This window comes from Molossus molossus, unplaced genomic scaffold (assembly GCF_014108415.1).
Source record: "Molossus molossus isolate mMolMol1 unplaced genomic scaffold, mMolMol1.p scaffold_m16_p_1, whole genome shotgun sequence".
NCBI classification, from domain to species: Eukaryota; Metazoa; Chordata; class Mammalia; order Chiroptera; family Molossidae; genus Molossus; species Molossus molossus.
The window spans coordinates 106896275-106908509 of record NW_023425344.1 but is presented as its reverse complement, the minus strand read 5'-3'; the positions used below and the strand labels follow the sequence as shown (position 1 = coordinate 106908509).

Here is a 12235-nt window from a genome sequence, read left to right as displayed (position 1 = left end):
GTGTATTCTGTAGTTTTGGGGTGTAATTCTCTGTAGATATCTATTAAATCCATTTGGTCTAGTGCTTCATTTAGAGTCTCTGTTTCCTTGCTAATTTTTTGCCTAGAGGATCTATCCAGTGCTGTCAACGGGGTGTTGAAGTCCCCTGCTATGATTGTATTGTTGTCGATTTCTCCTTGGAAGTCCTCCAGAAGATTTTTAATATATTTTGGTGCTCCTATATTGGGTGCATATATGTTTATCGAGGTTATATCTTTCTGTTGGATAGATCCTTTCAATATTATGTAGTGGCCATCTTTGTCTCTAGTTATGGTCTTCATTTTGAAATCTATTTTATCAGATATGAGAATTGCTACCCCAGCTTTTTTTTGCTTTCCATTTGCTTGGAAAATTTTTTCCATCCCTTCACTTTCAACCTATGTGAGTCTTTGTAGAGAGGTGGGTCTCTTGTAAACAACATATAGATGAGTCATGCTTTCTTATCTTTTTATGGGAGCATTCAATCCATTTACGTTTAAGGTGATTATTGATATGTACTTATTTATTGCCATTTTTGTTTAGTGTGGTTCTATTTTTCTTTCCATTTCTACTGCTAATTACAGCAGTCCTTTTAACATTTCTTGCAGTGCTGGTTTGGTGCTATTGTATTCCCTTAGCCCTTTTTTTGTCTGGGAAGCTCTTTATTTGATCTTCTATTTTGAATGATAGCCTTGCTGGGTAGAGTAGTCTTGGATTCAGATTCTTGTTTTTCATGACTGATTACTTCATGCCATTCTCTTCTGGCCTGTAGTGTTTCTTGTGAGAAGTCAGCTGAGAGCCTTATGGGGTTCCCTTTGTAGGTAACCTGTTGCTTATCTCTTGCCGCTTTTAGGATTCTCTCTTTGTCTTTAATTTGTGGCATTTTAATTACTATGTGTCTTGGTGTGGGCCTGTTTGGGTTCTTCTTACTTGGGACTCTCTGTGCTTCTTGAACTTGAATGCCTTCTTCCTTCACCAAATTAGGGAAGTTTTCTCTCACTATTTTTTTGAATATATTCTCTATCCCTTGCTCATTTTCTTCTTCTTCGGGGACTCCTATGATGCGAATATTATTATGTTTCCAGTTGTCCCATAGTTCTCTTAAGCTGTCTTCCTGTTTTTTAATAGTTTTTTCCTTTTGTTTTTCTGATTGGTTGATTTTTTCTACCCTGTCTTCTAATTCACTGATCCGGTCCTCAGCTTCCCCTACTCTGCTTTTTAAACCTTCCAATGTGTTTTTCATTTCTGATATGTCATTTTTTTATCTCTTCTTGTTGGTTTTTAATTTCCAATTGGCTTATTTTCAGTGTCTCTATGTCCTTACTCATGCTGTTCAGCTTCCTCAAGATCATGGCTCTGAATTCTAGCTCTGTTAACATGCCTAATTGCTCCACATTGATCTCATCTTCTGTGGAGGTGTCTTGCTCTTTCATTTGGTTTCTGTTTCTGTGTTTCACCATTTTGGCTATCACTGTGGGTTTTGGAGCCTGTCAAGTTCTCCCTGTGGGTGTTGGTGTTCTGCTGTTTGTGGCTCCCTCTCCTGTGTTTAGATGAGCGAGGGAGGACCCACGTTGAACACCACTGTCAAGTCTTACTTTCCTGGTTAAAGTTGCCAGCCCAGGAAACGTACTGTTATCCTCTAGCTTTTTGCCTGGAGGCTAGCAGTCTAGTTTAATTGATCAGTTTTGGGTTGTCAGTTGATTGAAAAACTCCCTCTGGTGCTCAGCCAAGGGGCTTTCACGAGGGTGGGGCAGATGCTGGTTGTTAGTGAGCCTCAATTAACACTTCAATGGCCCACAGGGTGGGGTTGGATCTCCGAGAGAGGAGCTGCTGCCTCTCCTCAGAGCCCTGGGAGGGAGCAATGTGGCCACCGTCCTGAGTGGCTGCACTCAGCCAAAGCTCTGAGCGCCCTCCAAACCCCGAGTGTCCCGACACAGTTCCAGTTCAGTCTGCCCTCCCTCTGCCGGAGCCCAAGGTGAGTGGCTGTGGCTGTTTCAGCCTCTGTCCCGGCTGCGCTGTGGAGCCGCCTGGGAGTGTAACTCGAGGGCGCTGCTCCCAGCTGAGGCCGCTGCCGAGCTGCAGACTGTGGGCTCCCAGCCCCGTCTCGCGCCTTCGCAAGCCTACCGGGATGGAGTCAGTGTCCCTCGTTGTATGGTCCTCGCAAGCTGCTTTTCTGTTGGTTTTCCCCGTCGATTTGTCTGTGTTATAGTTGTAATTCCAGTTTGGTTCTGGGAGATGGTCTGTGTAGCTCTGTTCACTCCGCCGCCATTTTTTTCCGATCTTTGTTTTCTTTATACGTACCAGTGTCATATTGGGTTTTTTTTTTTTTTGGTACGTGCCCCTAGCGGAAACTGAACCCAGGACTCTCTGGTCCGCAGGCCGACACTCCAACTGCTGAGCCAAACCGGCCAGGGCTTACTGATTTGATTATTATAGCTTTGCAATGTATTGTGAAATCAGGAAATGTGATGCCTCCAGTCTTTTATTTCTTAAAATTGTTTTGACTATTTTGCCTCTCTTATGGTTCCATATAAAGTTTATAATTGTTTTTTTTTCTATTTCTGTAAATCAATGAAGCTTTTATAATAAATATTAAAAGAATGAGGTAGGCCTATATATACTGATATGGAAAGATATTAAAAGTAAAACGTGATGCCCAGCTGGTGTGGCTCAGTGGACTGAGCGTTGTCCCATGGACTGAGAGGTCCTGGTTCGATTCCCAGTCAGGGCACATGCCTGGGTGACAGCTTTGATCCCCCGTAGGGGGCGTGCAGTAGGCAGCCGATCAGTGTTTTTCTCACATCAATGTTTCTATCTCTTTCTCCCTTCCTCTCTCTCTAAAAAAATCAACAAAAACATCTTTAAAAAAAGTAAAATGTTTTATTTCTTTAAATTTTAAAATCTAGTTTTAAAAAATCAAGGTAATATATGTACATAGCTAAAGAAAAAAAAGAGGCAGTACACACAAGGGTTCATGATGAAAAGCAATATACCCTACACTCAGAGGCACTCATTTCTGTTCACAGTTCTTCTAATGGTCACAAGTACTAGATAAAAACATGTTTTGGGCCCAGCTGGTGTGGCTGAGTGGATTTAGTATTGTCCCATGGACTGAGAGGTTCTGGTTCAAGTCCCTATCAGGGCACATGCCAGTAGGTGTCGATGTTTCTTTCTCACATGGATGTTTCTATTTCTCTCTTTCTTCCCCTCTCTAAAAAAATCATCAATAAAAACATATTTAAAAACAAACATGCTTTTGGTATATTATATCCTGAATCCAACCTCTTTTTCTCACTTCTACCAATAACTCCTGGTCCAAACTACTATGATCTCTTGCAGTCAAGTAAGAGTCTCTTACATGGCCTTTCTGCTTCCACACCTTGCCTGCCTAAGTGCCCTCTAGAATGACTCTCTTGATCTTGCACTCCTTTGCTCAAAATCTTTCAGCGCTTTCCCATCTCACTCAGAATCAAGTCCAACATCTTCACCTTGGCCAGTGAGGTCCTACAGTCTGGTCCTCTATTGCCTTCGGTCTCATCTGTAAGTCCCTCCAACGTTCTCCTCGTCAGTCATACTGACCTCTTTGCTGGGCTGTGCACATCCCAGCATGCTCTTACCACAAAGCCTTAGTAAGTGGTGGTTCCTTTACCTTTCAAACTTGCTCCCCTTTTTCAAATTTCTTTTCCTTATTGATTTTAGAGAGAAAGGAAGTGAGAGGGAGAGAGAGATAGAAACATTGCTAAGAACACCGATTGGCCACCTCCTGCATGCCCCCCACTGGGGATTTGGCCCAGAACCTGGGCATGTGCCCTGACCAGGAATAGAACTGGGGACCTCCTGGTGCATGGGTTGATGCTCAACCACCGAGCCACACTGTCTGGGCTCCACTTATATAGTTTTGAAACAACTGCCATAGCATATAAATTCCCCCCAATAGGCAACTCCTTTATCTCCTTGTTACAGTGATAGAAAATAAAATTGAGAATTTTATCATTTTCCCTCCTCCTTTCCCCTCTCATATGGGGTCACTTATCTAACTACACACCTCTTACCTCTCACTGTGATACTAAGCTAATTATAAAAGTCTGTTTAAATCTATCCACCTGTCTTTTGTTTTGCTGGCTACCTGGGCCTTTTCCAAGCAGGCAGAAAATCTCCAATCAGTCTGTTATCACAACCAGAACGTAAGTGATTAGTGACCACAGAGAGAAGCAGAATCAGTTTACATCCTTTCACGCTAGAGAATGATACCACCTCACGAGCAAGAAATCTGAGGCTCCCGGACCTTAATCTAGAAAACCTGCAGTTAATAATCACATTAAAGTTGGCTTTACATGCCAGACAGCTTTTGTTTCCTCTGTCGTTTTTACAACTGGAGTGTCCTTTGTGGTTATCAAAGTTATTTGCTGAAAGGCATATAAAACATTTAAACATTTTAATCTATAATAAAATAGGTCTTACAGTTTAGCTATATTTGAGTTAAAATATACTTTGCATTAATTTTTTTAAAAGCTAGTAACATTGCTTGTATTTATCTGAAGTAAAATTCAGCAATTTAATTAATACACCGAAAACTCCTTTTTTTGAGGAATTAAATGCATTTTTCATTGTAATCTGTCAACCTAAATCAAGACTATAAAGATCCAACTAGGGCCACACTCTCACCCCTTCCCCCAAAAGGTAAATTATTTTGCAAAGGAAAGAGAACTAACCCTGAAGCTACAAATTCAGCAAGGAAAACGGGTCAAAACACAGATGTGCAGAGGCAGGGAGAGTTGGTACAGGTGATCAGGTCAATATGCAGAGGTTCTGAGGACAGCAAACTGAACTTGTCTTCTTTTTCATAATCAAATACTTAATGAAAACAAATCTAATTAACACCATAAGCCAAAAAGTGATCTTGTAATGTGTAGTTAACTTTTACTTAACATTCCAGTAAAAGAACCTGTATTAGCTAAACCCATTTCAGCTGCTTCAACGTAATTTACTGCATGTTCACTAAAGTTATCTGAGCCTTCAGACACCTGTTCTCTTTTAGAAAGAGTAATTTACAGTGTGTGTGTGTGTAGTGAGTGGAATGAAATGCGTAGGCCAGCTGTGGAGATGATGCTCACAGAATGAAAATACAGTGTGAGTCTATATATATACTGACATAGAAGAAAAGTTACAATGGCATTTTTTGGTGCCAAAAAGTTCAGGTATATTAAATACTGATTTACTAAATACTGATTTCTAAGGTATAGATGGTATTATGAAAATAGAATACTTGGAAGAAGAAAAATCTCAAAAAGTCAGGTTTGCGCCCTGGCCAGTTTGGCTCAGCGGTTAGAGCATCGGCCTGCGGTCCGGAGAGACCCGGGTTCGGTTCCCGCTAAGGGCGCGTACTTCGGTTTCAGTTTGTCCCCGGCCCTGGTTGGTCGTGCCACTCGATGTGTCCCTTCACGTCGATGTTTCTCTCTCTCTCTGTTCCTCTCTCTCCCTCCCACTCTATCTGTACAAAAAAATGGAAAAATATCCTCGGGTGAGGATAAAAAAAAAAAAAAAGTCAGGTTTGCCACTTCCACGATAAAAAATATCTATTACAGACATGGGATTAGTCTCCCTTCGGTTGTGGCAAAGAAATTCTGTGGCAGTTTCCTAGAAGAAAAAGCTTGAAACACATGAAGTTAATGTGCAGAAGTTTGAAAAGGTGTCTTTGCCTATACAGAGATTGCTGCACTAAGACAACTCTTATAAATTATGTTCATATTTTTCTAGATCTATGATACTAATTAGCTATCTCAAGCCTCTGTTGGTCATATATATATCCTTCACATTTAAACTTCCATTTCTCTCCTCTTAAAAATTTAACCAGATTATAATGGCAACAAATTAATTTAAAATATTGCTCTCTTTGATATCCTATCTGCCTTTGGCATCAACTGTAAGGTCTCATAGAAATACTAGTTAAAAAGTTAAAAGCAGTGCTTTCTTCAAAAGAGACACCAAGTTAGTGAACTATTATTTCTCAGTAGGCAATTTACTAAAAATGTGAGCCCTATTAAGCCAATGTTGGTTTTATAACTTTTAAAAAGTATTTTAATACTTTTTGTTAATCATTATATTAACAGTACATAGTTGTATAATTAGATAGTCATAGTACTTAAAATGTATCCTTATGGTTCTTTTCTAGTCACTTAAAATAACTGGTCTCCTCATGCAACATAACAAAAAGTTACAAGATACAAGAGCCATTTTTCCACATGATCAGACTTGAACTCTGAAGCCAAAATAATACAAAATATCTTATAAAAATAGTATTTTAAGTGGCATTAAAAACACTCCTATATATAATTTAAAATTCTCAAACTCCCATTCAAAAATCGACAGTAATATGTTCTATAAGTTTGTTTCTAAATAAAGTCATAGTTTACTATAAAAAGATAACATAGCATTTTATGTAACAAGCTTTTTTGTTTGGTAGCTGTGCTTATTAGTCATTTTTCTGGGTTTTTATATTATTCATTATCAAAAAAGGCCCAAAATATACTAATGAAATTGAGGAGGACATTTGAATCTTTGCTTTCAGTAACCCCTTAAATATTTTAGATCTATAGAATTTATTTAAATACTTTAAGTAAATACAGTAAAAAAATGTATTTAGTAAAGAATATTTACTATCATTTGTGAGAATAAAGATTATGTTGATGAAAGTAAAAATTTCTCTCAATTTGAGTAGTACTTAAATTGAGCACTTAAATTGAGGTGCTGTGGTAGGTACTTTAATAAGATTCTCAGCCTTAAAAGTCCAATAAAGGCACCCAAAGTGTTTCATCTAAAACTTTCCAGGTAAACACTTTGGTATGTATGTATGTATGTATTTATGTATGCATTTATTTATTTATTATCCTCACCCAAGGACATTTTTGCATTTATACTCAGATAGAGTGGGAGGAAGAGAGAGAGAGAAACATCGATGTGAGAGAGACACATCGACTGGTTGCCACCCACATGACCCCAACTGGGGTCAGGGACAAACTGCAACCTAGTACGTGCCCTTAATGAACCAAACCCAGGACTCTCCGATCTGCGGGCCGACACTCTAACCACTGAGCAAAACCGGCCAGGGCAACATTTATGGTTTTTAAATGTCAGGTATGGCCAGTCATATTACGTGTACACACACACACACACACACATACATTTCCCCCAAAACTTATACATACTTTTAATAATTATAATGCTAGTGTTTATATTAAAATACATTTATTTGCAAAATGTAATATAATCTACACACACCCTGTGTGTGTGTGTGTGTGTTTCTGTGTATTTTTTTGGGAGGGGGGGAGGAAGGTGTTAACTTGTCAAAATAGATGGTAGGCATCATCCTTGAAATACACACAAATATTATAGGAATATTGTTCATTTAATTAATGCAAACCACCTGTCTAAATACCTTTAGCAAGCAATTTGTATAATTCAATGTTAAAAAGATCCAGCTGAAATATAACTTCTCTAATTCTGATCATTCTGAGAACTTATTTTTTTTTTTCCCCATAGCTAAGGGGGTCCCTCTAAAAACTAGCTTAAGTCTCTAAACACCAGAATTCCTCAAACAGCTGTTAATTGTGGACCATGGGACTGGCTGAAATCTGCTTCTGCTTATTTAGTTAATGGTTCACTTCCAGGTCCTAAAAGGATTGTAGCCTTTCTCCAAAGATAATGTCGGAGGCATTTATGTCTGCCTTCTACATAGTTGGCTTGTTCTGTTTTTTTCACTCTCCATACAATGCAAATCTGAGTGAACTCACATCTGTCACGGATCGACCCAATTCGTGGGCAATCTTTTCCCATCGACCTGGGGTCCCTCCTGGGAACTTAACCATACTTCTTGTCAGCTGGCTGAGGTCCTCTTCTGTCCATTCAAGTGCCTGCAAAACATTAAAAAAAAGAAAAAAAAAATAATTTAAAGAATGTTTGCTAATACATTTAATAAACCTATGAAACCAACTATCAGCAATATACTTTCTGCAAAAACAATAATATTACAATGTATCTAATAGTTCAGATAGAGGTTTGAGTTGCATATTTAACATTAGAATGCAAAGCTCCAGCAGTCTTTTAAATTTTCCTATGTATACCAAATAAAAAGCAGAGATATTGTGAAACCAGGCTTTTGAAGACATTTAGGAAAAAAAAGAAGAAAAAAGGTAAGTCAGTTTTGCATGAAAGTGAGAAACCGTCCACAAAGCCTATGAAATGCACTGTGTCACTGTTGCTTAAAAATGCCTCATATATGGTTACTATAAAAGCTCTTAAAAGTTTTAAGAAAAATTATAAAGCTTTTTTGGGCTTTCTTTTAAGTATAACCATAAATGAAAACATCAACAAGTAAATGTAGAGATCAAGAATCATAACTGAGACAAAGATCTATTTTTTATTCATTCTACGTAACAATATTCTAAAAATCATGAATAAGTTTAACTTAATCATGATAAGTGTAACTTATCAAATAGTAGCATTATACAAAATTTTGGAACAGAAATAAAATTAGAAACTCATATGACCAAGACTTAAACCATCAAGTCCATGCAGAGCAACATTTCATTTTTGAGAAGGGATAAACAGCTCCTAAAAGTTGATCAAATTATTAATTTAAATAATAAAATACCTGAAATATTACAGAATCTTTTTTTGCAAAAACAAACACTCTAAGATCAAACACATTCCTGGCATTTTATTCAGCATTACTACTTGGTCAAACCCAAAGCTGAGCAAGGCAAAAGAAACTATTATCAATAACAAACAAACATATTACAATTATTTTACATTACATTTTAGCATTAAACTATTCCCTACCAGAGGCAGTAACCAGTTTGGTATTAAACAATACTCTAGGAGTCAGCAGAGAGATGGAAGAAGCCTACCTTATTTTTCTTTAATGAAAAAGAAAGAAAAAAAAGAAAGAAGGAAACCTTTGAGACAAATACCTTTTCTAATCACCATTTCCGATAATGAACAGGCATACATCAGGCCGTTTGCATTACAGAACCATCAGCACAGAACAACAGTCAGAGGTGAGTGACCCCAGGGACTATCTCCACAGCTACAGCAAAGCTTCTCCCTGACACTAATCCTCCCTGTCATTCTCCCACTGTGCTCTAACCACACTGACATCCGCCTGCCTCACTGCAAGCTTAACGGGGCCCTTCCTGACTTTTTACTGTCTCCCCCAATCAATGGTTCAAGCGTGCTCTTTTCACCAAGTCCAAATGGCAGCTTCACTCATAATCAAAGTGCACTGCCCCTGTTAAAGGGCTTTCCCAAAGGCTCTCCCATTTGCATTCATTTGCAAAGCAAACTACTTTTATTCACTTTGTTCTGCTATCAAGAATGTTCCCTGAAGCAGATAAATTGGCATAAATACAACCTGCCACTTAAGAGTCAGTAAATAATAGCCAATAGTAGGGAGGATTTTATCAATCATTCTATTTTGTATCCACTAAAAGCTGAAAGCCTCCAACACATTCATCAGTACAACCCTTACGATCCAGGCATAAATTCACATAAAAAGGTAGCCTACATTGGGTATGGTTGAAATTTCTTTGATATTTAATGAATATCAGAAATCTAATTCTCCATATCAGGTAATTAAAAATTTACATTGAAGGTTTTTCTTTCTTTCTTTTTGCTGGTTTTTACTTTGTTGAGAGGAAAAGTATTATTGAGATATTATTCACAGGGACATAACTGGATTTTCAAGGAAAGCATATATTTTTATTGCCAAAATGTTGAAACTTTAACTGTACAAGTCGGTTTCAGAAATGCTAAAGATTTAATAAGAATTTACATATAAGCTTATTGTACAAAGTCATACCAAAAAGAGCATCAAGTTGACACTGCACAGGGCTATAGTATTTAAACTATGTAGTATATCAATGCAGTTTCACACTAAATCAGATAATTTGATTTCTGCTAATTAATAATTCTATTAATTATAACATTTTTGGAGCAAACAATATTGTCTAAAATATCAATAATATATAGGTATTGTTTCACATAGTAAGCTAATTCATTAAAATAATTACTATTTTTAAGAGAATGGTTTTCAAAATATGCTGCACATATGAGCAATGGGCTTTAAAAATCAGCCTGATTATAATTCCCTGGTTAGTAAAATGAGTCGAAAAGCACAAGCCACTTTTTCTGGGAAGGAAAAATTTTAAATCAAATATTTGGACTGATATCCTGACAAATTGACTGCTAGGACAATCTTTCTGTTTAGTTTCATAGTTATTTCATGGCCATGACTGTTAATATTAACAGAAACTACACCAATAATAATTAGAACCATAATCTAAAATCTTTGAGAGAATCCTTTTAGGAAGTCATTATTCTCTCTCCTACTTTGGTGAATGTGCAATTCCTCAGCAATAGTTATTGTCTTTAGAAGCAACAGAGCCTACAGTGATCCAGCCACTATGGCAGCTATGAGGGTGGCCATGGTGTGAATGTATTCTCCGGGTTCTAATCTGGAGCCAACTGTAGCTGTGAAAGTCAGATGAATGCATAAGCATACTGCTTTGCCACGTAAAACCATGTGTGTCCATTATCACCGAGACACTGGGCCACAATTTCATCTCTATAGCAAAGTAGTGGAATATACCACATGGTGTGGGGACAGCTGCCGTGACTCCAACAGCATTCCAATTTTGCATCAGAAAAGCCCCACTCTGGGAATAAATTTCCATACTGAATACAAAATAAAAAGTATGTTTCAAATTATTCAATATTTTTACATAATGACCCAAAAGTAAGAGCTGATACAAAATTTTATATTGTATTCCCAAATCATGTCCCTTTAGGGATAGATTTTTGTCAGAAAACCAGCTACGTCAAAGATTTGGTGCCCTTGAAAATCCTTACTATTTGGACTATATGGGAACCAGGAGTTGGAGGCTATGGCAAAAAGCACATTATATTTTTAAAGTAATCTATACACACTTTTCCCCTCACAGCTTTAGGCTATAAAATATTAATTTAAAAAAGGATCATGCAATTTATTTGGACTAAAAATTTATGGCCAAATTAAAATAAAAAATTTAAATGTAATTATTTTCATACTTGAATGACAAAGATCCATTTCTATCTAAAAGTAGATATCGAAACTCCCTAATGAACAATATTTCTATTGAAATGACCAGTTAATAATCATTATTTATATAATTTAAGAAGCTACACTTTTAGACCCAGTAATTTTTAACATATTCAGCCTAACTCATAACTTCTGTGGATGAAAAGGGGCCACATACTAAACCTGACAAGCTCAGGGGAGGCTTAATGGTGGATTTACAGACTCAACACCTAAAGTAAGCACATAGGACAGTCTGAACTTAAAAACTTCTAACTAAAAGCAGTCCATGGTGAGTAGTCATGTCCCAGGCTGTATTTTTCTGTAACAAAGTTCAGTCTTTACCTTAACTGAGCCTGTCTGTTGTCTTTTTGTGCATCTATGATAACATATCTGATAACAGTAACTTTGGAATATCAAAAGTAATTCCCTTTTTTCTGGACCCCTCAGAGCACAACCACCAAATCAGAGCAGAGACTTCGTTATTTTCATGTGAACTGTTGACTGTTAATTATTCTGAACCCACACATGTAAAAGAAGCATGTGTCGATTCTATTAGTTTTGTCTTTTATCCAATTTCAGAGATACCCCGCCCCCAGCTTTGCTTTCATTGTATAAAATAAGGTGTAAAACTGCCATTCTCTGGAGCATTCTCACAATCTATTGAGATTTTTGCTTCCTGGCAATTGTTGTCAGTTTGGCTCAAATAAACTCATAAGAATTCTTACTGGTTTGGATGTTTCTTATGCTGACAATTCTCAGAAATGTTACCTAAGAAATAATATCCTGAGATTCCAAAATGGCGGCGGAGTGAACGGAGCTACACAGACCGTCTCCCAGAACCAAACTGGAATTACAACTATAACACAGACAAATCGACAGGAAAAAGCAACAGAAAAGCAGCTTGCGAGGACCATATAACCAGGGACACTGACTCCATCCCGGTAGGCTTGCGAAGGCGCGAGACGGGGGCTGGGAGCCCACGGTCAGCAGCGGCCTCAGCTGTAAGCGGTGCCCTCGGGTCACACTCCCAGGCGGCTCCACAGCGCAGCCGGGACAGAGGCTGAAACAGCCACAGCCACTCACCTTGGGCCCCGGCAGAGGGAG

The 12235-nt window shown here is 37.9% G+C and overlaps 1 protein-coding gene across 1 annotated transcript in view; it reads right to left on the bottom strand.

The window, feature by feature from the left end:
* The window catches only part of DNAJC1 (DnaJ heat shock protein family (Hsp40) member C1), a 258888-nt gene that overhangs the window by 31701 nt on the left and 214952 nt on the right, over positions 1-12235 (bottom strand). Inside the window, exon 9 of the mRNA XM_036280549.1 lies at positions 7809-7928. Coding sequence (XP_036136442.1) covers positions 7809-7928 — 120 coding nt within the window. The remainder of the gene's footprint in view (positions 1-7808; positions 7929-12235) is intronic.